Source organism: Lottia gigantea (assembly GCF_000327385.1).
Source record: "Lottia gigantea unplaced genomic scaffold LOTGIsca_35, whole genome shotgun sequence".
Lineage (NCBI taxonomy): Eukaryota > Metazoa > Mollusca > Gastropoda > Lottiidae > Lottia > Lottia gigantea.
In genome coordinates, this window is record NW_008709190.1 from 2400447 (window position 1) to 2427538 (window position 27092).

Below are 27092 nucleotides of genomic sequence, written 5' to 3' on the forward strand. Positions count from 1 at the left end.
TTGGATTTTACCCCCTGAACCAAAATACTGTGGTACCCGAGAGGGAATGATAGAGGTTATCAAAAGTTATATACAACTTAATTCCATAGAAATATTACTTTTAACATTAAACGTAGCGGTATTTGTGATCGGAATCATTGGTAACTTTTTAGTATGTTATGTAGTATATAAATGTAAAGCCTTACATTCTGTGACGAACTTCTTTATTGTTAATTTGGCTGTTGCGGATTTTGTGGTATTGTTGATATGTTTGCCTCCAACTATTGTACAGACTATGTTTGAAACCTGGTTTTTTGGAGAGTTTATGTGTAAAATTATACATGGATTACAGGTAAGAATTAAGAAGACACCCTTTAAGTTTACTGCAACGTGGCATATGATCGACTAATACTGTAAACTTTGTTAAATTGTCGCAAATTTAACCTTTATGCTTATAGGTATAAAATATAATCGTAAATCACTCGGTCGATTTTTACATCTACTTTGCCATTGGCCTGTACTTCTAACAATTTTCTTATCATGTCTCATCTTCATGCTACCAAGTATGACAAGTAATGTCAGTTATCTGGGAAATATGTCGTATACCGTTTCAGACAGTGGTGTCATTTGTTTTTATATTAAATTCGAACGTTTATGTCCGTGGAAATCTGATAAGTTCGGGTACATTCAGAAATTATTTTTGAAAAGTGTCCCCGACTTTATTATGGTTTTACTTCTGAACATAAAGTGATCGATTTACGATCTTTATAAGAGTTCTAGTAGTAACGCTGAATTTCATCCAAATCTGAATAGAAGATTTATGAACAACCATTATAGTTTCCTCTCGATATTGGTAAAAGGCGAATGATTTTGACTGAGTTACGAGATTTTGAATTCTAACGGCTTCAGTTTTAAGAGTGATTTATTGATGGTGTGTTATTAAAAGAAATCGTAATATTTTCAAACAATGTCTTATGAAGGTGTTCAGACACATTCATAGGATAATTTGCAGTCTAGACACATCTCTGGTAGTATTATAAGACCGTTGTGAACATGAGTACATAGGATTATTTTATCTATGAAAGGGAGTTAAAACCGGCTCGCTTCTTAGCATTTTGTGTACAATTTACATCATATCGTCGCAACTGGATGATCGCAAATCACAATCTCTCAGCGACTGAGGTCGAACTATGAGATTCAATAAACAGCATAAAAAGAGCACATCGGCGACAACTCCCATAATCGACAGTGGCCACCAGTGTCTCAATTGATCTCAAATTCTACAGGCCCCAAGTCCCCTAAAAACATTAAATTGTTGAATATACTTAAACAATCGTACACTATATATCATAAGGACGGATGGTTTCGTTGTAGATTGCTGTCCAGTGATTTTGTTTACTTTGCTCATGTGCTTTAAATTGGAAAGTTAAGTTCTAAAACTAGCTCTCTAATGTGTTGTCAAATTTTAAACTCTAATTGGAACTTTCAATTCATCTTAATTTGGGAAAATCGTTTTCTGAAGACGCCACAAATGATACAGACAGAATAATTCTCAAAGCTGGAAATTGTTTGGTATTCTTTTGCTATTACCACCAGGTCAGGGCGACGTCGACCAGATGTCATTGTAGTTTTCCAACGTTACCACGTTAATTTTGGCTAATTTATTGAAAATGTATCCCAGGGTTATATTGTATCAGACAGAGCAAATCGGATCTCCTTTAATATCCCCGTATTTATGTATTTACGTAGCTCAAATCCTAGACAATTGTCTCGAAGGTGTGGAATATGCATTCAATTTCATCGCCAGACATCATACGATCTAAACCGTGTAATTTTCTAAACGATATAATAAGCAAAATGTCATTTCTAATATTTTAGCAAAACCACAAAAGTGAAATGGAAAAAGTTGTTTATGCTTTTCCCAGTACAATTAAGTGCTATCTAATACACTTTTCTAAATGAAAATTTTTGGTTTGTACGCGGAAAATGACGACAGTGCACGATTCTGGCCAGTATTATCATTCTCACAAACAGTTGTTGCTGATGACGTTATCATTTTGAGCTCTGTCAGATGGGAACGTAAACGGGAAATCTACTATAAATATAATAAGGCTTGGCATTAGCTGGCAACCAGTGGTTTTTTGTACTTTTGTAGGTTGATGCTATTTTTATAATTACTATAATTGCTCATTAAATAGTCGTCTATGTTAATTCAGAACAGACTAATAGTTAGCATCGTTTATTTAAGTCAATCATAGTTTACAGGGTGATATAAGTATGTTCCAGACCTGGTTTATTTTTTGTAATACAGAAAGGTTGATATCAGATCATGTAATTGTATTGATCATGTACCCCTTGTTTTCGTACTTCCACCTGTATTTTGTTTGCAATAGAAAATCAGCACCAGAACATTTCTGATAGTCTTGGAATGATGAAGAACTGTTTGTATTCTGTATTTTCATCTATATTTTGTTTGAAATAGAATATCAGTGTTAAAGCAGTTCTGATAAACTTAAAATGAGGATGGACTGTTTGTTTGAAATTGAACATCAGCATCAAAACTGTTCTGATAGTCTAAGAATGAGGATGGCGTCAAAACATTTCTGATAAACTTAAACTTAAAATGAGGATGGACTGTTTGCTTTAAATAGAACATCAGCATCAAAACTGTTCTGATAGTCTAAGAATGAGGATGGCGTCAAAACATTTCTGATAAACTTAAACTTAAAATGAGGATGGACTGTTTGTTTTCGTCCTTTCACCTGTATTTTTGATTGAGATAGAATATCAGTATCCAAACTGTTCTGATAGTAGAAGAATGAGGATGGCGTCAAAACAGTTCTGATAGTCTTAAAATGAGGATGGACTGTTCGTTTTAAATAGAACATCAGCGTCAAAAACAGTTCTCATAGTCTAAGACTGATAGTTTAAGAATGAGGATGGACTGTTTGTTTGAAATTGAATATCAGCATCAAAAACAGTTCTCATAGTCTAAGACTGATAGTTTAAGAATGAGGATGGACTGTTTGAAATTGAATATCAGTGTCAAAACAGTTCTCATAGTCTAAGACTGATAGTTTAAGAATGAGGATGGACTGTTTGTTTGAAATTGAATATCAGTGTCAAAACAGATCTGATAAACTTAAAATGAGGATGGACTCTTTGTTTGAAATTGAAAATCAGCATCAAAAACTGTTCAAATAGTCTAAGAATGAGGATGGACTGTTTGTTTTCGTCCTTTCACTTGTATTTTTGATTGAGATAGAATATCATTATCCTAACAGTTCTGATAGTAGAAGAATGAGGATGGCGTCAAAACAGTTTTGATAGTCTTAAAATGAGGATGGACTGTTCGTTTGTTTCCTTTCTAACATGACATTTGATATAAAGACATCCCTCAGCAAGATACAAATGTTTTTTTTTTAATTAACCCATAATTTCACTATGAACACTACTAGCTAAAATAGTTAAAAGCAACAGGAAAGTATGAAGACAGACACCAATGTTAATTAACTATCTTTGTGTCGTGTTGTGTCCTTATTATTAAAAATTATGAAAAGATGGTAAAGCAAAGAACTATAAGAACACATAATAACCCCATATTTAACACAATAGGAAGACTAGTTTGGGCGGTTTTCTTAATTAACCTAAATATTTAAAATCTTGTCTGAAATCTCAATTATGATTATAGCTAATCATGACAAAATAGAATGTAGCGTCTGTATGAAAGCTTTGTTAAATGAAATATCATCGTCTGTATAGGACGGAATTAAAAATAATATAAGTCCTACTAGTCTGTTCCAGATTGTACAAAAATAGACAACACTATTCATTGTGCAATGGAGGAAATTATCAGCCTTCGATAACCAATGGTTTGATCTATACGACTATACACTGTACTTGTTAATCCTTCCGATCTACGAAACCGAAAAGTACCTATTGCCACAACAAATTATGGTTGAGATTGTCTTTGAAGTTTTCTTACTAACGTTGTCAGTATGTGTGTATAAATAAACAAGAGTATTAATAAGATAATTATAGTTCATTAACTAATAGAGGTAATGTAATTAAACGAAGGCAGACTAAGATATCTAGTCTCGTATCTACCATAATTTTCTTTTTATATCGCGTAATAAAATGTTCCGTAATTTATACTCTAAGGAATACTATTGAATGCATGCTAATTTAGAGCTAATTTTGGTTTATTTCGATTGTCTGATTATGTCTTCGAATCTTTGAAAGATAGGCGTTATTCAACATGAAATGAAGTTTTACGTCATCATTTTCTTCTCTAAGCCGGGCCAATAGGATATCAAGAATGTGAGTAGACAGTATACATCATGCGAGAGGTAGTGACCGAGTCTGGACAAGACAGAATGTGAGTATACAATATACATCATGCGAGAGGTAGTGACTGAGTCTGGACAAGACAGAATGTGAGTATACAGTATACATCATGTGAGAGGTAGTGACTGAGTCTGTACAAGACAGAATGTGAGTATACAATATACATCATGCGAGAGGTAGTGACCGAGTCTGGACAAGACAGAATGTGAGTATACATCATGCGAGAGGTAGTGACCGAGTCTGGACAAGACAGAATGTGAGTATACAATATACATCATGCGAGAGGTAGTGACCGAGTCTGGACAAGACAGAATGTGAGTATACAGTATACATCATGCGAGAGGTAGTGACTGAGTCTGGACACGACAGAATGTGAGTATACAATATACATCATGCGAGAGGTAGTGACTGAGTCTGGACAAGACAGAATGTGAGCATACATCATGCGAGAGGTAGTGACTGAGTCTGTACAAGACAGAATGTGAGTATACAGTATACATCGTGCGAGAGGTAGTGACTGAGTCTGGACAAGACAGAATGTGAATATACATCATGCGAGAGGTAGTGACTGAGTCTGGACCAGACAGTTCATTCTTATGTATCACAATGACACATAGTCGGCACCTGTAGTCCCAAAGCGTCATCAGGTTTAACCTACCGACAATCACCTATTTTTCTGAATATATTTTTATAAAAATTTTGCTCTGAATTTCTTGAAGCTTTTAGGCCGGATGAAGCTTGCGGTGACAATCATTTTCAGCAATAAACTAAATGGCGAAATGATAAATTTTAGCTCTACTGCAAGAAGTATTCTATCGGATGTTGCAAGCGAATCAAAATATGCTCACGTATGCTGTTAACAGCCTTTCGCAGAATTTAAGAGTTTATCATTTAATTTTTGTTTATTTGGCATAGTTATTATCCATACACTAACTAAATTTTCATAGATAGAACCAGAATCCATTTATTAATGAGAGCGAACTGAAAAAATGATTCCAACTGTGTTGTGGACGTGTGTTACTTCATTCAAACACTTCCATCCTAATAAGCGTTACAATTATGGTAATTGCGTCTGCTTCTGATAATCATAGCCAAAACTCCATTTCAGGTTTCTGCAAAATTACTTTAATGCGAGTTGATTTCTAATTGCACAATGATAGCAGTATCAGTATCGAAACATGACGATGCTAATGCAATTTTCATCTGATTAAAGAAAAGCTAACGGATACACCTGATCTTCAAAGCACATTAATAATCGCGAAGATTTAGATTAGAAACCACTTTTCTTATCGTGTGATTGGAACAATTTCCACGAGAAAGTCAACGAATCATTATCAATTTTCTAATTATTTTTGGTTGAACACATTTTGATTGTGTATAACTTCATCTGCTAAAATGAAAGTATTGTCATTAGAAATCGTCCCAGGAATACATCGGGACAAATGTAATTTTACAGAATCCCGAGAGTACATGCTGTTACACAAGTTCTCCCACAGTCTGTAATTATTTCTTTAAGTGTCTGTAACATGAGTTAAGATAAACCAGATAACTCGTTCATGATCGATATCAGTCAAATGAACGTTACTAAAATTAAATCATCAAAAATACTGAAAAAAAACTCTCTTTATATAAGTAAATATTTCATGATTATCATCTCATGGGTTAATGTAATTCTCAGAAAATTCTCTCATAAAATTCCCAACGCGTCTGGAATATTTTACATTTAATGTGTTTGATTGTGTTGATATTAAAATGTTAAATCAAATATTTTGTAATATACAGTTTCTATATAATAATAAGTATTTATGAAATGAATTTGTGCGAAGCTACCAGCGCATTAGATTTTTTACGTTCGTTTTGGTTGGTTTTTATTAAAGCTGTTGTACTCTATAGAGAAAGGCAATGAAACCAATGATAAAAGAAAAACAGAAAGTATCAGAACGCTTCGAAGAAATGTAAAACTTGAAAGATGGCTCAATACATAGCAAACCATGTCATTATTAATTACTTTTCTCATACGCCTAAAGCTTTATCTTGGAAGGTTTAGTTTCCAAAACTAGCTGTGCTGATGAATATTAGTTTTGAAAAGAAATGCCGGCAGAATGCGATGAGCTCTAGGCATACTAGAAAGACAGTGTTACATAACGCGTTCAGTATGAATATTTAAATAACAGTGTTATATATTCTACACTACTTCTTGATAAACACTTCTCTGCTTGCGCTAAGGGAATGTGAAGTCTCGGCTAACAGTAAATTCTATACTATGACGCCATTCCAAATTAAGATTATATTACGTTGGTAATTAGATTACTAAACAGTACAATATTGTTTTTGTCAATATATAATGCATCTCATACTATTCTGTCATTTATCTCAAGGTTAAATGTACTTCAAGGCACATCGTTATTCCTTCTATAGACAACAATATTCAGACAGGAGAGAAATACATAAATAGGAAGTGAAATTTCTAGTGGCGGTATATTTTTTTCTTTCAGTTTTGAAGACTATTGACTTATAGACAATTTCTATATCACTCTACAGTTGATGTATTGAGCACTATTTTAACAGTGAAATAATTAATTGTATTGTGACTATTGACTTACATTCAAGCCTCCCAAAAATCAGAAAATGCCAATTTTTCAACTTTGGAACCACGAATGTTTGCTTTCATTTTAAATTAATTAATTGACGTATATCTTACATTTCTTTCTTTTTTGATGTTTTTTAGATTATTTCGTCACAATATATTTCTATAGAAGAGTTTATGGCCTGTTTTAGAAATTTATGAAGTAGATTGATTACAAATTTGAGCTTGATACCCGTTGGATCCGTCTTCATCCATCATTTTGACTTCACAATTATGGTTTTGTTTCTTATTTTGATTTGTGCTTTGAATTGTAATATGTCTGTATGTGTTGCCACTGACTGAATTCTGTCAAATCGAATAAAGACGATTCGTCTATTTGTCATTGGTCTTTTTTTATCAATATAATATTTCATTTCATTTGAAAGTTGTCCTAAGAAATGTACATCTGCCATTTACCATATGATCCAATTATTTCTCAAATTTGATCCGAATTATCACAAAAATTCACCCAGAACAAGTTTAGATTTACTGACACCATAAGTATTTGAAATATAATGAAATATGATCTCGTCACATTAACTACTACACGCAACTACTACCATCTGATCCAGTTGCAAAGTTTTCAGAACATTGACAAACGGAGAAAAATATTGGTTTACAATGTGTAATAAGAAAAAGAGTGTGTGTTTTGTGAAACAACCGGAGGCGACTTAGACGAGATACAATAAAGAAGGTATAAGTCTTACATTTTAATGATAACCAAATACCAATATTTCTTTATCAAACGTCTCGTGGTAGTCTTTACGATAAACTTTGCTACTTAAGCTTGTCACGAAAGTTGAAAGACAGACATCCGCCAAGATAAAGACCGAAAAAGGAGCTAAATTGCGAATATTGTTCATTCAATATATTGCTTTTGCGTAGTCTTTCATCTCACTGAAAAATACAACAGACAAGTAGCGGAGATTCTATGCTGGAGATTAAAGTTGATAACCCTGTTAAACACCACGAAACATTTTATGTCCGCTGACCAACCTTTCGTTTATAAGGTAGTCATCTTCCTCTTAAGTGATTGTGCTTAGTCAGTGCCATAGATAGCGCTGTACACAAGAAACGATCAGATTTGTATCGGATGATATATGTTTTCGGTTCGACCGTCAGACCACACAGGGATTACAAGCATTGTACCATTATGTGATACAATAATACGATTATGAATCTGTAAAAATATGTTGTCCAGGGTGTTAATACACAATTCATTTTATTTGGGGGAAAAATAAATATTAATGTTGATCTACTTGAAAATGGAAAATATGGACTTCTTGTTTTCGTGCTTGGAATCGTCTTGTTTGACTAGATGCAAAATTAGATGTCAAATTAAGACTTATAATTCCGTTCAATAAATAGCACGATGAAAAATCACCTTCGCACTCGTTCATCGTGCTTGAGGCAAAACTCTTGACATATTTAGACAGGAGATTTCCGACGTTATCAATCTCAACCATCGGTTTTATATTCAAATCAAATTATTGTAATAGATAAAAATATTTCTATTCTAGTCAGTTGAATATTTTATATACCTGAAAGGCCTAGGGATATATTGATAATATGATACTCCAGAATGTTGTTAACAAAACCTTGGGGTTATTCACGTCTAGGGAAGGGCACAGAAACGTTATGATGTAAATAGGGCGATAACATTGTTTTATACATAATGCAAGGTGACATGTTTAATATTATACCGACTAAATGCTGGTCCAGGGCCCATTCCCGGCATGATTAAACTATGAGTGCACCATCACCTATCCTTACCCTATCGCTGATGCAGACAGAAAATCTAACCTATCCCCGAGTTGCCATCTCCCGACAGGATATCCGGCCCTGAGAACACAACCATGTTGTCTCTCCAGTGCCCTGTCTGCAACTGACTATGGCTAAGTTAAATCACGTATTTTATCCTAAACAGAACTCAGTAGTTATTACAATAAATAGATCTGATGCAATACATCAAAGACAGCGACAGGATGTTGTTACAACAATGTAAAAATAATTTTAAAAGACAGTAAGGGGTTACACATTCAACCCTTCGACACTTATTTGTTGGCTAAAACAAAAAAAATGGAGTTGTATGCGCCAATCTTCGGAACAGTGAAGCAAATTTGCTAGGACTATGACATTTAAATGTCGAGAGATCGTAAACATGCACGTTTCATCAACAGAAGCGCTTTACATGTTGGTCCTAAGTCTAGATATTAAGTCTTGTCAATTTCCTTACCGTCTTTCTAAATGATGAATTTTATATCAGATACACGTTAGTCAATATAGAATGGCGTCATATCCAGGTGGTTTTAAAAACTAAGTTATATGTCTAGTGTTATCAAGGAAATGGAAAGAGTATTTTCTTTTTTACCTTCGGGTCGTCCAATTTCCGTCCTCATGTCTATGAAAATACAAAAAATCGGTATTGAGTAGCAATAGAATCCAAAGAGCTTCAAAAACATTATTGTTGGCAAGTCGAATTTTACCGATCATTTTTATGTCGACTACGGCGACTAGCATTACATAAACAAAAAATATTGAGCAAGATAAGCTCTTATTAATTAAACAAACATTGCGTTAAAAATAAATAGTTTTGTAGATATGCTTGTCAACAACAGAATAGTTTCAAATGAGCTCTTGTCATTAGATGCTCTTTGCTCTGATGATTTCAAAAAGCTCCAGATATGTATTTTTACTATCTTATTACTTGTGTCAGTAAATCAGATCTTATCGATAATTCTCACGTACACTAGCAGATCTATATAAAAAAAAGACAGTAAGAACATGTTCATGTTTAAAATCAATTCAGAAACTATTCCCTGTTAAGAGACATGTCCAAATATTCACATTTCATCAACTTATAGTCATTTTCAGACCGACACTAAGTCGAATCAAAATAATCGATGAAATCAGAATTGCCGAAAGAGTCAAAGAAGTGTAAACTTGATATTCCCTTTACGCAATAGTTCACAATGGTGCCTTTTCTTGCAATAACAATTACAACTGAGATATATGTATAACAAGAAGATATTGTTTATTTTCGTGATGTATTATTTTCTTCTCGATGTATTAACAAAAGATTGTTTAAAACTTTTTCTTGTATTTATAACATATTTTCTTTACTTCTTTCAACATAATTTACCACGCTCTTTCACTCGAGATAAATTGGTGTTAACTTATCTCGACGTCAGATCTTCTAGTCCACTTAAACATGTATGGAAGATTTGGAATTCTCGTAAGATGAAACACATATTTATGTCGTGTGTTCACAGTAGATAGCATCTGAGACGGGTCAGATCTCAACGATGAGACACATTGGGAATATCGACCCCCTGAACTGCATTACTGACATGAAGAACTGGGTTGAAAAAGCCAGCGATTAGGATCCCCAGCAATTTCATTGACTTGAAGTTATTTGACTATTAAGCGTGTTAATTTATGCTGTTGAGAACATTTCGAGCGATTTCTTTACAGAGATATGGCGTCAATTCAATGTAAGGGATTTTTTTTCATCTAGATTTATTTTTCACAAATGAAAGTGTTTTTTTTAACAGTAAACAGTTTCGAACCAAGAAAATCATTATTCCTCAAAATCCTATTAGATGATTTGATCACAATCTTCTATGAACGAATATTTATTATTTCTATAAATTAAGTACGAAAATTTAATTCGTGGATAGATATATAGATAGTTTATTCTCTTATACGACTCCCCTTTTCAGAGGTAAATGAGAAATACAACCATGATTAACAATTATCAATTAGATGGCGACAGTAAATGTTGTACCGAAGTCCGCACTTGATTTTGGACTCAGATAAAAGAAAAAGAGGTATATATCCAGTGTACTGATATCAAAGTTAAGTTTTAGTAAGTCCACAGTTTTATGAACATTATGAAAAGAATGGTATTTTCCTACTATACCTTGGAATTATTTCTTTGTATTTGTCACTATTTTTTAAACCGATTTAATTGTTTAAATAAAAGATTAACATAATAGTGAGCTTTTGAATAAAGCATTAGAAAATTCACGTCTTAAAGATTTGGTAAATTTAAAAGGATTCACGAGTGATTTCCTTTCCAGTAGTTTTTTTGTTGCCATATCTTAATAAGATCACGGGCTTGGAGATGAAAGGAACGTAAATAACCCATCTTATTCACAATAATCAGTAGTTTATGGAAGTAAAATTAAGCTTTTTTAATTCCTTAAAAAGGTTAGATACGACAACAATATCCTTCTATTTATATGTCCATCGATTTCGTGTTTAACATTAGTGCAAATAAGTTATCAGTCAATCAGTTTGACAGTTTACGAGATTGGTATGTATAGGAATTGGTGTGAAATACCATCACTATCTTGTCACCCATCAAGACCTGGAGCAACGAATAAATTCCCATGGACCTTTAGAAGAACCCAGTTCAACTGCCTATTCACAACATCTTAACCGATATGATATCTAGCCTTACGTACAATACAGATAGACTAAGCGACTAAAAGATCTGTATGGGAATTGGTTAAACATGACAACACTATCTTGTCACCCTTCAAGACCTGGAGCAACGAATAAATTCCTTTACAAGAACGCAGTTCAACTGCTTATTCACTACATCTCAACGGATAGGATATCGAGCCTTACGTACAATATAGATAGATTAATCGACTAATTGATCTGCATGGGAATTGGTGTGAAATACCACCACTATCTTGTCACCCATCAAGACCTGGAGCAACGAATAAATTCACATGGACCTTTAGAAGAACCCAGTTCAACTGCCTATTCACAACATCTTAACGGATGGGATATCGAGCCTTACGTACAATATAGATAGATAAACCAACAAAAAGATCTGTATAGGAAGTGGTAAGAAATGCTACCACTATCTTGTCACCCATCAAGAACCTGAACAACAAACGATTCCCATTGACCTTTAGAGGAACTGGTCACAGCATCTCATGAGCTTTTATTTAATATAGATAACTTAACTGACTTCTTTCAAATGTCATCAACTAAAAGGATGTAGATTCCCTTCACGGAAATCGAGGATAATTTTTCTAGAAGTAGAATATGAGCAATCGCTCAAGGCCTTTTCTAACTTCAACGATTGGACACATGTTCTAAGATGCCAAAATTCGGCTGCTCTTAGAATCTGGCAGCCGTAAGGTGTTTTCGTTTTTATTGTCCACTATCTACATAATATTCCACGCTTCGTAAAGTCTATTTGTGCTATGTACAGAACTAACCCTTGGAATTCTTCCACAGATATTTGAGATAACTATATATTATACTATCACAGTTAGTAAAATATCACTTTGTATCAACAAATATGCAAATATTTTTAGAAGAGAATCGCTGTAAAAGTTTTCTGGTTGTGCCTTTAGGCTATTAGCATTTATATAGAGTTCAAATAAATGAGGTTATGGAAGACGTCTTGGGAAGTAAAGGACAGTTATATGATGCGCTCCTGAACAGCATCCAGTTGTCTACTTATTTACATTTTAACCTGATAGAATTTAAATTTAGTCCTGGCAATTCTCAGAATTAAAATCGACGTTCAGTTCTCCTTCTAATAATATAGTACTTTGACCATATCGCTTTCAGCACAATGGATTTGGCAACGGTATTTATTGGCGTTTTTGCACTGCAATACTTTACTTAGAATGTTAAGTTTCATAAGTGATACGTGAATGTAAACTCTAGCAATTGGTAATGCAAATATGAAGGCAAAATATTTTTGCTTAAAAGACGACAGCAGCTATCTTTTGTGTATGTTAATTCAGTGGTCAGAGTAAAATTGACAATGCTGATTGATTGGTCATCACACTGATATTATAGGAAGTTTTATGTCCTACACTCAGTTTCAAATAAGGCTAATGAAGAAACGTTTTGTAGTATGCGATGATGAAAATGTTGCCATGGCAGTGACATTAGATCAGTGATCGCTGATTTGACATTCACTGCAAAAGGGAACACTTTTGTTACACAATAAATTACAATTGACGATAAAAGACTGCACATGGCATACCTGAACAACAAGATCGAGTAAAGTTAAGTCAATCCTTAGATACTTACTAATGCATTGAGTGTCTTTCCAATGCCGATTTCAGCCGATTTAAAAGGGTACATTTTTATTACTGAACTAATTACACTAGACGATAAAAGACTGCATATCGTCATACCTGAACAACACGATCGATTAAAGTCAAGTCAATCCTTAGATACCAACTGATGTAATCAATGGGTGTCTTTCTAATTCACGTTTAGGATTTAAAAAACAAAACATTATCAAGAAGTCACAAAAGGGATCAAATAGATATAAGAAGATTCCAATTATATACTTAATTATATCTCCCCTTTCATGTTAGCAACGTGATATTTCAACATTTAACTTAAGGTATCGGATAAAGAATGAATAGAAAGATCAAACAGGAAGCTGGTGCTTTTAAAAGAAATAAAGCTTTAAGAACAACCAGTGACAATAGCGTGATGTTGGATCATTAGTTCGGTTGGTCAATATCGGTATGCTCTGATGTTCTATGACATCAGTGTACTGGTGATAAATTCACAGAGTGCGGTCTGGAAATGAGGAACTTCCTCAATATAATTTTTGTTGAAACAAGAAATCGGACGTGGGAATTGCAGTTACATGGTTTACTGAAATAGGTCTCTATCAGATAGTTTATATTTTCAGACTACTTTATCCATTTAAAATTCTACAACCTACCATATGTTTATATTAAATTTTTATTGTCATTTACTTTTTACGTGAACATAATTATTATATTCCCAGGTAATTTGAACGAAATCTCGATTTGATCTTCGAATACGCGAAGTGAATTACCAATCTATTCACATGTTTTCTCACAATGAACCACTCAAATATTCTATTGGGTAAAAGCATGTTTCTGTTATTCGTACTTATGTCGATGGTAAACAACTTATTTCCATGGTTTTTAACGTAAATATAGTGGAAATTAGTAGTTAGTCTTGAGTGGATTGAGCACTCAATGGAATGGTTGGTCGGGCTTCCTCTTATAAAAATTATGAGTATTTGAACAATGTACTTATATTGGTGATTTACTTGTACTTGATTCTTAATTAAAAATTACTTGAGATTATTGTCAGTAATTAGACCAAAACATGCTGGCATTCCAGAACTTCTATAATCAAAACACGTTTATGCAAATATTGCTTTACATATTAGACATAGCTTTCGTGTTTCCTAGATATGAGTCTTAATCTTGCTGACTGTTCCCGTCAATGTTAGAAACGAACTATTGTTCACTAAGGTTCAAGGTTATGTTTCGACAAATTTGAAAGTCTGTATTTAGTTTTATGGCCGACATCACGATATTATTGACAAAGTATACAATAAATCAATAATTCATTAATTTAAGACTTTCGTCAACAACAGATATTGTAAAGTTATTTACCTTGAACAGGTTCCTTTGTGTCGTCCGTCAATCTTAATCGATGCTCGATTCGAACTGAACATGTGAGTTGCGTTCGAAAGTATTGTTAATGGTGATTGCTGTTTAAATGTACTTAAACACTGATACCGAGAGTTGTAGTTAATCAGATTGTCATTAAGCTGTAGCTCATGAACCCAAATTATCTCAAGACATTTTTTGTCCGATTTGTTTAACACAATACCTGTTACATATATTTTCTAAAATATAATCTGACACGATTTCCTTCCCCTGTCTTTACAATTATTAATAGGAACTGTAATAAGTTTGGTTTATGTCAAACATAATTTCAGTTAAGAGTGCAATATCTGTTTCTAGAATGTGCTTCGACGTATTTTATCATTGTAGCATATACGCTCAAATTATATTTAATGAGACCCCCTTCCTCATTTCATTCTACTACCAATATCCGCCTTAATAGTTGGTCTATTAAGTCGTCAATTATTTTTATTTGACGTCATTGACGTTGGTAATAATCAAGTAAGGGAAATAACAGTGTTTATCAAATAAAGCAAAAGGTTACATTTTGACGGGCTTCTCAAGAAATTTGTGGTGACAGGTGCCATCTCGTCTAAATTTAATAGTAGTTTTCCTGAGACAGAATTCGGATTCATCTTGCCGATGAAGCTTCCATAAACAATATCGGCTGATTTCAACAACCAAACAGATCGACAGCCTGTTTTTAAAATCACCTTAATTATTACTGTGTGACATGAGTTCTTTCTGTAACCACCTGGTTTTGTTATTCCTTTTCATTTTGATGGTCTTGAATTAAAGTCGTGTCCGTTTCATTGATTTTGTCGGCTTATTGATTCCAGTTTCAAATATAGCTGTCTTACTTAACGCATCTAAAATATACTTCATTTGCCCGTATTTGTTATATTTGCAATAGAACTCGTCTTAGCTGTGAGTTGTAGAAGGTAGTAAGTTTACATGTAACATGGATGTTGATACTTACAGTATATTTGTATTGTGGCATACATAAGAACATTGTTTGAATGTTTGTATTCACCATCTGGAATAGAACACAACAGAATAAAATTTCTAAATTCAGAACAATGTTTTCAAAACAAACATACAAAACAAAGGTATGCTAATTAATGATGATTATTAAAACACCTTGACGGTTAATGAGGCACAGAATGATACCGTTCCGCCTAAGAAATTGATAACAATAGTTTTTCTCGAGCAAAATGAACTAGGGGTGCCTTGAAAGTTTTAAGTTGAATGTAGAAGATGGATATGCCGGTATTTCCTAACGTTTCTACCAATAAACTGACATTAAATACACAAATTTGGATAGAACGTGTCACGGGTTCGAAACTGCAATGATTTAATTATTTAGATATATAGATTTTGCTTTATCAATATTTTTTTAGGACTCTAGCCCCTGTTCTTCCAACGATCAGATATTGTCTCAATCAGAATGAAATTTGTTTCTGGTTGCTCTGCTTGTGAGGTTGATCACATTTTGAAAACGTATTGAGTAGTTACTTCCGCCCCTTAAAGCAGTAATTTAAGTTTTAATTATATGTTGAAGATGAACCAAACGTCGTTTTCTTTTATTCTGAATGTGATACGAGTAGCTAATATTTATTTCGATCAACCAAAAAAGTTATTATCCCTTTAGGAAACTATTCTGCCAATCGTCAGTAAATAATCACCAGAAATATAGTCATATAAATTATCATAAATTAATCTATTACGAGACAAGTTATTAGAGAGGAAATAAACAAGTGATTCCCTGCTGTGTACGATTGTTATAAGGTTAATAACTTTCTACACGAATTTTGTAAACATGTGATTGTTATCAAACTTTGTGATCGGCCATTTACTTAGGCATCTGTCTTTGACAATCTATATATCAGGAATGATCCGAAATAAATTAAGAGCAACTAACTAGAAGCTATTTCGGTCACAGTGTAATAATCACAAGAAACGAACCTTTACTAATACAAATCGCATTAGTTCATAACCGGACATTCAATTCGGTACACATGAGTCAAATAACCATCCTAGATCATAAATCATAAAGCCATACATAGCTACTGGCCCCACTTACCATAATAACATCTTGTTAAATGAGGCTTTCATTTCCATAATCAGTAAGACCTATATTTTCAATTGCTTTGTTTTCCTAACGTATATTTGAACTGAGCCGACCTTTATTTTTTTTAATCAGGTCGAAGGACGAAGGTTAAATGCAAGTTTAACATGTCTAAGGGAAATTTCTATTACATAATGTGTTTTCCACGTAGCGAAAAAATTGATAAAAATATGATTTATCTCTGTAGCAAATATTTCATAAACTTAAAAATAAATTAATTTCCCTCCTTAGAGAGAAAAATGAATCGCATGAAGAAATTATATTAAACATAATAGTAAATCAATACAACCAGTCTGCGAGTGTTAAAGCGATCAAGTTGTCTCTCTGAATTATGTCTAGTCCGGTGTTTTCCAAATCTGACTTATAACTTGGCCCTTGTAACCTTCAGTGGTGGAAATACATTAAATTCTCTTTAACCAAATATGTTAAATGGAAAGCTCCAAACATAAAAAAATCGTTATTGAAAGTAAGAATTTATCTTTCCTGTCCAATGAAATTAGACAAACGTGTAACAAGAGTCTTTGAAGGAGACCTTTCTAGAAATCGAACAAAATTCAAGCAAATTTATAATACCGGTTCATTGGTGTCCCCTGATGGTCAATATTTCTTAATCTGATTAAGATAGTATTTCTAGATCAAAACTCATTGGAAGCTATGAAATATTACGAACACCCTTTGTAAAAAACACCATTCTTACGTTATATACGAGCACTACCAGTAAGATGTTATTTTTCTCAATGAGCTCAAGAATATAGCAAACAAATTCAGCTTCTGGTAACCAACCGGCTGATTAAACGCATTCAGCAGCTCAATATTGATATACCGTATTGGTATTCTGATATATTAAGAATTATGTGTCCCGTTTTCGGTCTGATTTGATAGGACAAACCGTTTCCAGCAACTCGATTTGACGACCTGATGGTTTTCTGTATTCAGCAACTCCGAAGTTGAAGAAGCTATACGGAATGGTAATCTGGCCCCGGCATCTGTGTGTTGACCATTGGTATACCATATTCAGCAACAAAGGGCTGTGTACTGGGTGGTATACTCTATTCAGCAGCTCAAGGTTGCGTTTTAGGTGGTAAATTATGTTTATGAAATGTCTGAAGAGTACCCACCCATCCGGTTTGTAGGATAATTATCCAATTTCTTGGCATTCTGCTAAGCCTCCAGGACAAACAGACTGTTTACACAAGGATTAATGACATATCTTCAGGCAACTGTCTGTGGCTTACATAACGTATTGTTATATCTGCCTTTGGTACCAATCACAGCTATTGAAATGTAGAAAGGCATGGAATTATTATTGACTGTCTACACGATGCAACGTGTATTCTTTTGGACAGAGACATTTAGGTATGACTCTTTAAAGATGACTTTCTGTATGGTTGATTAGTAAAATTTATCTTAATTCTCTTTGAACGGACGTATTTTCCAATTAACTAGACGAACCAGCCTTTTATGTCATAAAGAACAATGGAAAGGAAAGGCTTGAGTTATGGTGATTACCGGCTGCGGTGCCTCAAGATTTATGTTACCTTCTCTGGGGCTATTGCAAGTTAAACGTGTGTTTATTCCCTATAGAGCTATAGTCTAACATTGATAATAGGATAAGCGGCTATCATTTCATCTATAAAAGCCATTAAAATAGATTTGTCACAGTAATATAACAATCCTAATGTTAGAATTATTCTAAAATGTCTTGTACTTGGTGATTGACGTAGGTTGACTCCTACATAAATCGTAGCATGAGGATTCGGTTTGATTGGATGGAATTCTTGTAATGGGTCTCTTCTTGACTAGACAAATTTGAAAAGAAGTTGAATGGTTATGTTATAGATTAAGAGAATTAATGAGTAACGGGAATCTTTACATCTTTTGTCAAACTTTCTTCATGTGTACCTAAAAGAGATGGTCTGATTGTAAAATATTTTAATGGTAATAAAACAGATTGTATTTTTGGGTCACAATTAATGAACTGAGTACTATTTTAACAGCGAAAATAATTTGTTATCGTAGGTCTTCTTTATTTAAGTGACCAAAATAACTGTTATTCTTTGCCAATCCTCTTTTAATATATCGTTTATCTTCGTCGTATTATTCGACCTAAAACTAAATCGACTTTTATATTGCCTTACATCGAACAACGTGGATTTTGATCCAAAATGAATACCATTATATAAAAACATTTTTAAAATGTTGTCAGTGGTCAAAAGCGTCTGTTCAGTGGACAACTTTATTGCGTAAGAAGGTTTCTTAATGAACCAATAAAATATATACAGTTCCTCGGGAAATGGTAAAGCTGTTTTGTTAAATATCCACGACCAATACATGATTTATTTACATCTTGACATTTACAAAAACTTAAAGAGAAACTAATTGCCTTCTTATGACCACTAATCGAGTTATACATGGAACGTGCAGATGTTTCCGTTGTAGACAAAACACATTAATTGGTATTAGGAACATGATCTTTGGGCCCACGCGTGATATTCTACAGGTCTTGTCATGAAATATTGCACCTGAAAAAGGTCGTAATGGCATGCAAATGACAAGAGTTTGAATTGATCAGTATATTTTGGTTGAATTGTAGTAAAACCTGAAGTAAAATCTAATTAAAAAATAGTGACATGAATAGCTGCAATTAAACTCAATCAGTTTGAAAATTATGATTTTTATACGCCTACACAAATATGACCAGTTTTACAGCAAACGATATTGCATAGTGTCCCAACTTAACACACTGCAGTGCAAACCCCAAACAGGGTTCGTGTAAGAATTTATTCCGAGTTGACCATTCCTCCATCGTTATATTTGTTGCTATCATCTGCAATACTTAATTACTTGCCAAACATTAAACACACATTCTTTAAAGGAATAGTAAGCTTTGTAAATTGGTGATAAACTTGAATGAAATAAGCGTATTGTAAACGTTTTTGTTGTTATTTCATTTTATCTAATATCTCAAATTAAAATCACTAAATTCAAATACCTGGGGGCCGCCATCCTTGTTAGGAAAGTCACGTGACATTTACGAAATTTTAGTATATCAAAGGACTTTTCTTTTATGAATAGTTTGCGATATCAGCATCCACTTGAAGCGAACGTTAACTTGTCATCTACCTACCTACCTCCCTTATGAATACAATTTGTGTTGAGACGTTGACATTTATTGTGAACAGATGAAATATTTAAAACTGTAACCGTTAAGTTGAATGACACCAGAAGCTTTGGGCAGTTACAGACATCAGTAAATAAGTTGAAGCATGACATGGGTTCACTTAGTGATCTTTCTTTTGTGGCCATTTTCGGCGGGAAATAATTCTTTACGTTATCTTGATGAAGATCCATTGACCGTTTGAAATTTATGTAACCTTTCTCGCTGTCTTATGCATTTTATTAGATAGGTGACATAGGAAGGAAGTCATCTTAATTATAAAGTAAGAAAATAGACAAATACTGAATACATTCGGAAGTCAGCGACGTCTTCAATTCAGCTCAGTCTATTCAGTTCGTCGTTAGACATAACAATTTAAAATGGGGATTCTCAAATTGTTTGTCACGCTTGTTACATAATTAAGTTCATTCCATTAAAATTAAAAGCTGGTAGGAAATGGTGTTAAACTATTTTAGCCGTGACATGGAACGATATATACATTATTAATCAAAACTCGAATACCAATTAATTGATTTGAATCAGTATATTAGAAGAAATGATCATAGTAACGACACGTTGAATATCACAATCACACCAATCCTATAAGTAGACTAACTTGTACATTGATCTTGATTAGCATGGTAATGGTGAGAATGAAGCAAGAGATACATAAATCATTTTAGAAAGATAATATTGTTTCTCTTGTCATGTATCATGTTCTTACAGAAAACATTACCGGGGATTGACATCTACATGTTGTTTTTGAATTTATCTGTTAACTTTACAATGAAGTGAAAATGGATAAGTATGTTGAAAGGTTATTTGCACTAGTATATGTTAAAGAAGCGTAATTACGTTCATAAGCTGTATACATCGAAAGCTTTTCGATCAAAACCGACAAGTGTACTGCAATACCTGACACTCTGCGTCTAGTTTTGTCTACTTCATTTCAGAGAGCCCACATAGCTAACGATGTTAATTTGCCACGGCATGTCCATGGGCTGATGACACTGCTGGAGAACAATTTTTTATTGAGGCCAACAGCGTATAAAGAAATTAGATTAACTACTAAAGAGTGTCGCCACTATGTACATGGGTCTTTCAAATTGGTAGTCAATTCAGAGAGACCATATGACCAGAGAAAGTATTTTGGTTTTACTGCGCACCAAAGGGCAGATTATACTGCTAGAGGACCTGCATTGGGTATTGTTACACAGGTTATGATCTCATGGAGTAGTGTGGTATCTTTCCACGTAACTACTTTATTGTATTATTTCTGGTATGTCATAACATGATTGTGTGTTCACGTTCTTAATTCTAACAGTATGTTTTTAGCATGAACTATTTTAAAAAAAAGCGAATGATTTTGAAACCTGACAATTTTTTATTTTCTCATAACTCGGAGAATCTGAGAATTTTGCAATGCGATTGTAAGTTCGTGCTTAAGTGCTTTAATGTGAGTTTTCAGATAATTAAAATTGTAACATTATAAGTGCGAATGATTTCCTTATTTATACCGCTTTTATAAATGATGTTTTGTTGAAGTCATGCATAATCAATGCACTACTAATAATTAACGCCCAAGGCTCCGGAAATCCATGGAAATGCAATCATTAAAGATGACATTTAACAATGTTGATGAAAATATACTGATGAAAGATATATTCATTGTATTTTTATAAACATTATCCCATTCATTACAACTTTAGCCCACGTAGATACGTTGTAACGTTTTCAGATAAAAATACATTGATTTTTCGGTAATAGTGTATATATTCTTTACAAGTTTACATTGAATACAAATAAATTTCCCTTTCAAATATTTCAGTCAAAAATGTCCAAAGTCATTCCAGATTTTGTAGTAATAATACTGTGGAGAACCATGACATACTAACCGATTTTTGACATCGTATCATGAGACAGATAAAATATTCCCACTTTGTGCACCGGACGTCAACAAAAGACAAGATATAAAAAATATAAATTATCAAATTCCTCACAATTTATGACAATCATTATATTTTCCGTCCAAATATTCCGACGTTTTGAAATGAACTTTCGTATAACATGACAAGACCACCCTGAAAATAATTTACAATGAATATAACGACGTCAATTTTGAATGAAATCAAATTGTGTCTATGACGTGTTGAAAGGTTTTCTATTTTATCTTCTGTCACTATTTAATTTCCCTTACTCCCAATTACCTCTCTTATATCTTTGTTATAACATATTAAAATGATTCTAGTCAACTAATGGGTCATTTTTATGAGCCATCGGAGGGAGCGATCTGTCAGCTGATAAAAGTTGCTGAACTTGCATTAGTTTTCTATAGCTCCTGGCACTGGTAGATATAGATCAACGAGTACATTAGTTGTAGATGGTCATGTTGGGGACCTTCCGCTTGCTCATACCAGGATATTTAATGGTAGCCTTGTTTGCCGTGACTTTTGCCAGTTTGCCACGTGATCTTGGAAATTCAAACATAAATTTATTAAGCGTTTATAATGATAACTGTGATGGTTGTATACATTAAAGAAAAATCGTTGGTTGGCATCCATGAAGATTTCATTAGAACAAATGGTAGATGGAACAGAAGACTTATTAATGAACTTAATTTCACCGAAATATTTTGAATTGCGTATTAGGAATACGAATAACCGATACTTATGAACCATGGTTCATTGATCTGCTAATATAAGAAAATCATTGACCGAATGACCCTGTGATAAAAAGTTGTAAAGAAGACCGGTATCACAAGATTGACCAACTTCAAGTTTGATTGATAAGCATGAATCTCACGGGAAATTACCGAAAGGAAGAATATTTGTTAAAACGGATGTCCGCCTTTGTGTCATGTTCCTATAATAGAACAACCAACATGGTTTACAGGCCAATAATTTGTTATCTCGATGGCTTATAGATGTGGCTATTTCTCATGTATCAGAAAATCTAAAATAATAAAGCGTTATCTGAAAAACGGTTATTGCGTCTGTTATCTTCGACTCCCTAAAGAGCCATTTTACCAGCGATAAACATGACTTCTGAATCCAGTACAGCTGGTTTATTCTGTAGTCACATCAACTTGATCCTAATATATTGTGTCTGATCATTCGCTAACAGCAATTTGTTGAATAAAAAAGGACCATTCCCAATCTACTAATATACCCCAGACAATGACGTCGATGAATTATGACTTGAGAATCCGCCAAGCGTGTTACAATTGGTAGACTTTTTTCTTATGTTAAGCTTTTTTATCCATGGTCAGATATGGCAAATTTTTTAACTTGTTTCCCCTTGTAGATTGTATTTGAATAACAGAAAAGGATGAGCCACTCGGGTTCTTAAGTCTACTTTGTCGACTCTGACCGAAGAATAAGCTTAAAAGGGGACACTGATAGCATCAAATTTTCAATCAGACGTCTGTGGTTCCTACAATTCAACTTAAGTTCAATGGATTTTTTAAACGTCATTATCGCAGACAGCCTTATACATTAAGCAGATAATGCGAGAGTTACGTTATCCGTTTAACATTTGTAAGGCGTCGACCAAGGTAACAGGGTTGGCAGATTTTCAAGTAATTATTCATTGTATAGATGCACTGAGATAAATCACATGCAATCGCATGAACCAATTATATTTTCTACACGTAAATTGAAAATTTCACCACAAGTTTTACTTAATTGTCACGTCCACATAATTGCCAAAAAAGTCATAATTGTTAAAAGTCATAGTTCACCATTTTCGAAGGTTGATTTGTCCTTGAAAATATGTAAACAGTCTTCTAAGATTATGTAAAAAGTCCTTGAAATGTACAAAAAATCACATCAATTCGATGGTCGTAGATTTCTACTGCTCACAAGACTGCAAGATACAAAATTTAATAGAACATGTAGACCATGGACAATTGGTGGCAACTGTGATTTTTTTCCATTCGTCGCTGCCTGATGCTAACACCCATTGAAAAAGATGATTATTTCAGATCTTTCAGTGATGCAGGTTGGATGGGCTGCCACTTAGTGCTTTGAAAAAAAACCTCGATAGTTGATTTAACGTAGACTACACCCTTGTCCTGGATTGTCTATATTCAATAACCTGAACAGTTCAGAAAAACGTATTTCATTTTATCTATTTAATGATGTGGGGTTTTTTTCTATTTCAGACCATATCATTCTGTACATCAGTTCTGACATTATGTGCTATCAGCATAGAAAGATATTTTGGAATATGCCGACCAATGACACCAAAGATGTCCAAAAGAAAGTTTATATTGATTTTAGCCGTTATATGGATCGTTGCTGTATTGGTAGCGTTACCCAGCTTGATTGTGATGCGTTTAAAGATTCATTTTCCTGATATACCTGAATATTTGAGTGTTTGTTACAGAAGTTGGAGCATGGACACAGACATAGTCTATAACACCACTTTATTATTCAGCCTCTATTTCTTACCAATATGTATACTTGGTATTTGTTATACAGTCATATCTATAAATCTTTGGAAATCGCGGATTCCTGGAACAGGTGAGGCATTGTCAAATTCAAAATCTGGTTACCTCTGGTTGTCTCTCTTCATATCTTACCATCTAAACATTTTTCTTTGGAACATCATAGCACAGATTGGGAATCTATCTAGGGCTACCTTGTTAGCATCACTAAGATTCACCAAATCAGAATTATCGCCGACATTGTAATAATATGAATTTAGATTTCACCAAGAGATAGCATCTGTTGTTGTTTTGGTGCGATGATTGCTTAAATTTCTGTTTAATAATATCCATGGGTACTGTTATAATTTTTCTATAACACTGACATTAGTCTTGATATTTTAAGTGTATCAAAACAGTAATGCTCCGTCCGCTGATGTATCTTATTCAACCATTCAGTCAATTTTACCAGAAGCAACAAAGTTTGGCTTGAACTAATGATTTATCAATATCTATAATCAGTTTATTATTAGACCTTTCAAGAGAAAGTCGTTCTTATACTAGTATTAGATATCTGCGCCCGGAAGTTCGTTAACTCGGTTATCATTAATCTAATCAAGTAGCCGTCTTGACCTTCATACGCCCAAAATAGCGTTCGGTTAGTTGTTCCAGGTTTTTGAATAATATCTCTTTGTTGTTTTAAATTTTTAAATAATATACTTGCACAATATAGACTCAAGTTTGATGACCATCAGTTCAATTTCAATTGAAGTAAAGTGTCGACTTTAGTTTTTCAAATATCCATGCATCGGAAAAATACTACTATACCGATGCTGTTAAAGGAATGACGGAAATGATCCGAAACCAGACATATCGTTGGTTGCACCTTGTATATTTCATATAGTTAAATTTGCGCTCTGAAAATTGGTCGTCGTTGCAGTCTGTTGTGTATCACAATCACACGATTTCAAAATAGTTGTTCTCAGGCACCTCACGTTAAAGGCGGTGTTGGTGATGTGTGCTGCCTGTCTCATAGTGCTTGTTAATGTCTTTATAGGTACCTGTGATGTTGCCGGAAATCAACTTCAGTCCAGAAAGAATGTAGCGAAGATGCTAATGGCGATAGTGATATTGTTCATAATTTGTTATTTACCATTTAATCTGTTGCATGGTTTGATGTAAGTATAAACGTTATTAACTGACTAAAACCCAGTCTAATAATAATATTGCTTTAATCGCTACACTGCGGATATTTTGCTTGATTGTAAATTGAGAAAAATTGCCATTATATGCCTCTTATCTCTATAAGTATTCACTGCGCAGTCTTCAGCACTCTGTGTTATTGTGCCTTTTCCCAGTGATACGCTGACAGAAGAATGTTAATGAATGAGTATACAGTAAATGCATGGAATTCGACTTCTTTCTTTCTTTCAAAGTAGTTAAAATGTTTTAAATGCAATTTTAAGTTTACTTTGTTAAGTATATAATATTTTGGCGCCATTCCTTGTGAATCGATGGTTGTGTTTATGTTCGTACAAGTGAAATGTAAATATTTTAGGCTCTTGGATATGTTGGATAACCAAAGTTATATAAGAGTTATATGGTTGATAGCTCAATGGTTATGTTATTTTAATAGTGCTATGAATCCAGTTATATATAACTTTATGAGCGGTAATTATCATTACTTCCCTTTTGATAATAATTATGATTTGACCATTTTCTAAATGGTAACAGCAGTAAAATGAGGTTCAAGATTATTGATACTGACAATTCTTTTTCAGCAATCCTCGATTATTGTACAATAACATACACTCACACAGGGCGTGTTATGTCATATTGGTATGTCGCACCGACAACCCTTTGTTATACTTTCTGGTAAAAATTTGACCTGTATATCAGACATGGAATCTGCAGCTATCAAATTAATTTCAATTTATCGATATAAGCGTAAGGCTGTGATGCCTACCCATCTTGAGTTTTATTCTAGACTTGAAGCCAAATTGGCATCTACGTATATTATTTTCTGTCTAATGAGTTAATAGTATTCATGTTTTCCTCTTACGAAAATGGCACAGCTATTGACAATTTTATTGGTTAAAAATATGACAACTGACAATAAAAAGAGGAACTCTTATACACTGAAATGTGAGCAATGTGCATGTTTATTTTTCAATATAGAAATACCATCCAAGCTATTAACATTTTCTGTTTACTCAATAATTAACGTAACCGCATTTCAATGCCCATTTTTTAAATTTTATTATTTCAGCACGATTCAGAAGAGAATTCCAAATTGCCTGTTGCTGTTTGAAAGAAGACGAGTCTATTTACGATAGAAATCGACACACACGTACTTTTCGAACCGAAATGTGAACAAAAAATGAACTCAATAGATGTTTTCAAGTTAATAAAAACTGTGGCCTGTCTACATTACTGAATATTGTTTATATGTACTGTTTATTTTGGGAGGATAAATTTGGCGTTTATCTGTCAACACAATATTATTAATTGTATACTAAATTACTATTATTGTAATGTTATTTATGCGGTTTTAAAACAATGTGAATTCATGCTTGAGTTGTACTTGTAATACTAGGCATGAGAGAAAAACGCTTCAAACAAAGGAAGACCATAACATACTGATATGCTTTCACAAGAGTACGCATGCCTTTATAAAAAGCAACTTGCAAAGCTTTAACTGTCAGACAATTTTACCAATGATTCATGACATCTAAATGTTCCCAACTTCACGATTTCTCAGCAATTCATTCCCAACATCACGATATCTCTGCAATTCATCCCCATCAGCACGATATATCTGCACTTCATTCGCAACATCGCGATTTCCATTCCCAACATCACGATATCTCTGCAATTCATCCCCATCATCACGATTTCTCAGCAATTCATCCCCATCATCACGATATATCTGCAATTCATTCCCAACATCACGATTTCTCAGCTATTCAATCCCAACATCACGA

At 33.6% G+C, this 27092-nt stretch overlaps 1 protein-coding gene across 1 annotated transcript; it reads left to right on the forward strand.

Moving 5' to 3' along the window:
• Window positions 1-46: 46 nt before the first annotated feature.
• On the forward strand, window positions 47-26481 carry LOTGIDRAFT_120990 (hypothetical protein; the record flags this gene model as incomplete). Its single annotated transcript, XM_009058752.1, has 5 exons — window positions 47-331; window positions 23845-24232; window positions 25145-25279; window positions 25648-25779; window positions 26378-26481. The coding sequence occupies 5 exons, from the start codon at window positions 47-49 to the stop codon at window positions 26479-26481; spliced, it is 1044 nt and encodes a 347-aa protein (XP_009057000.1).
• Between the last annotated feature and the right edge of the window lie 611 nt (window positions 26482-27092).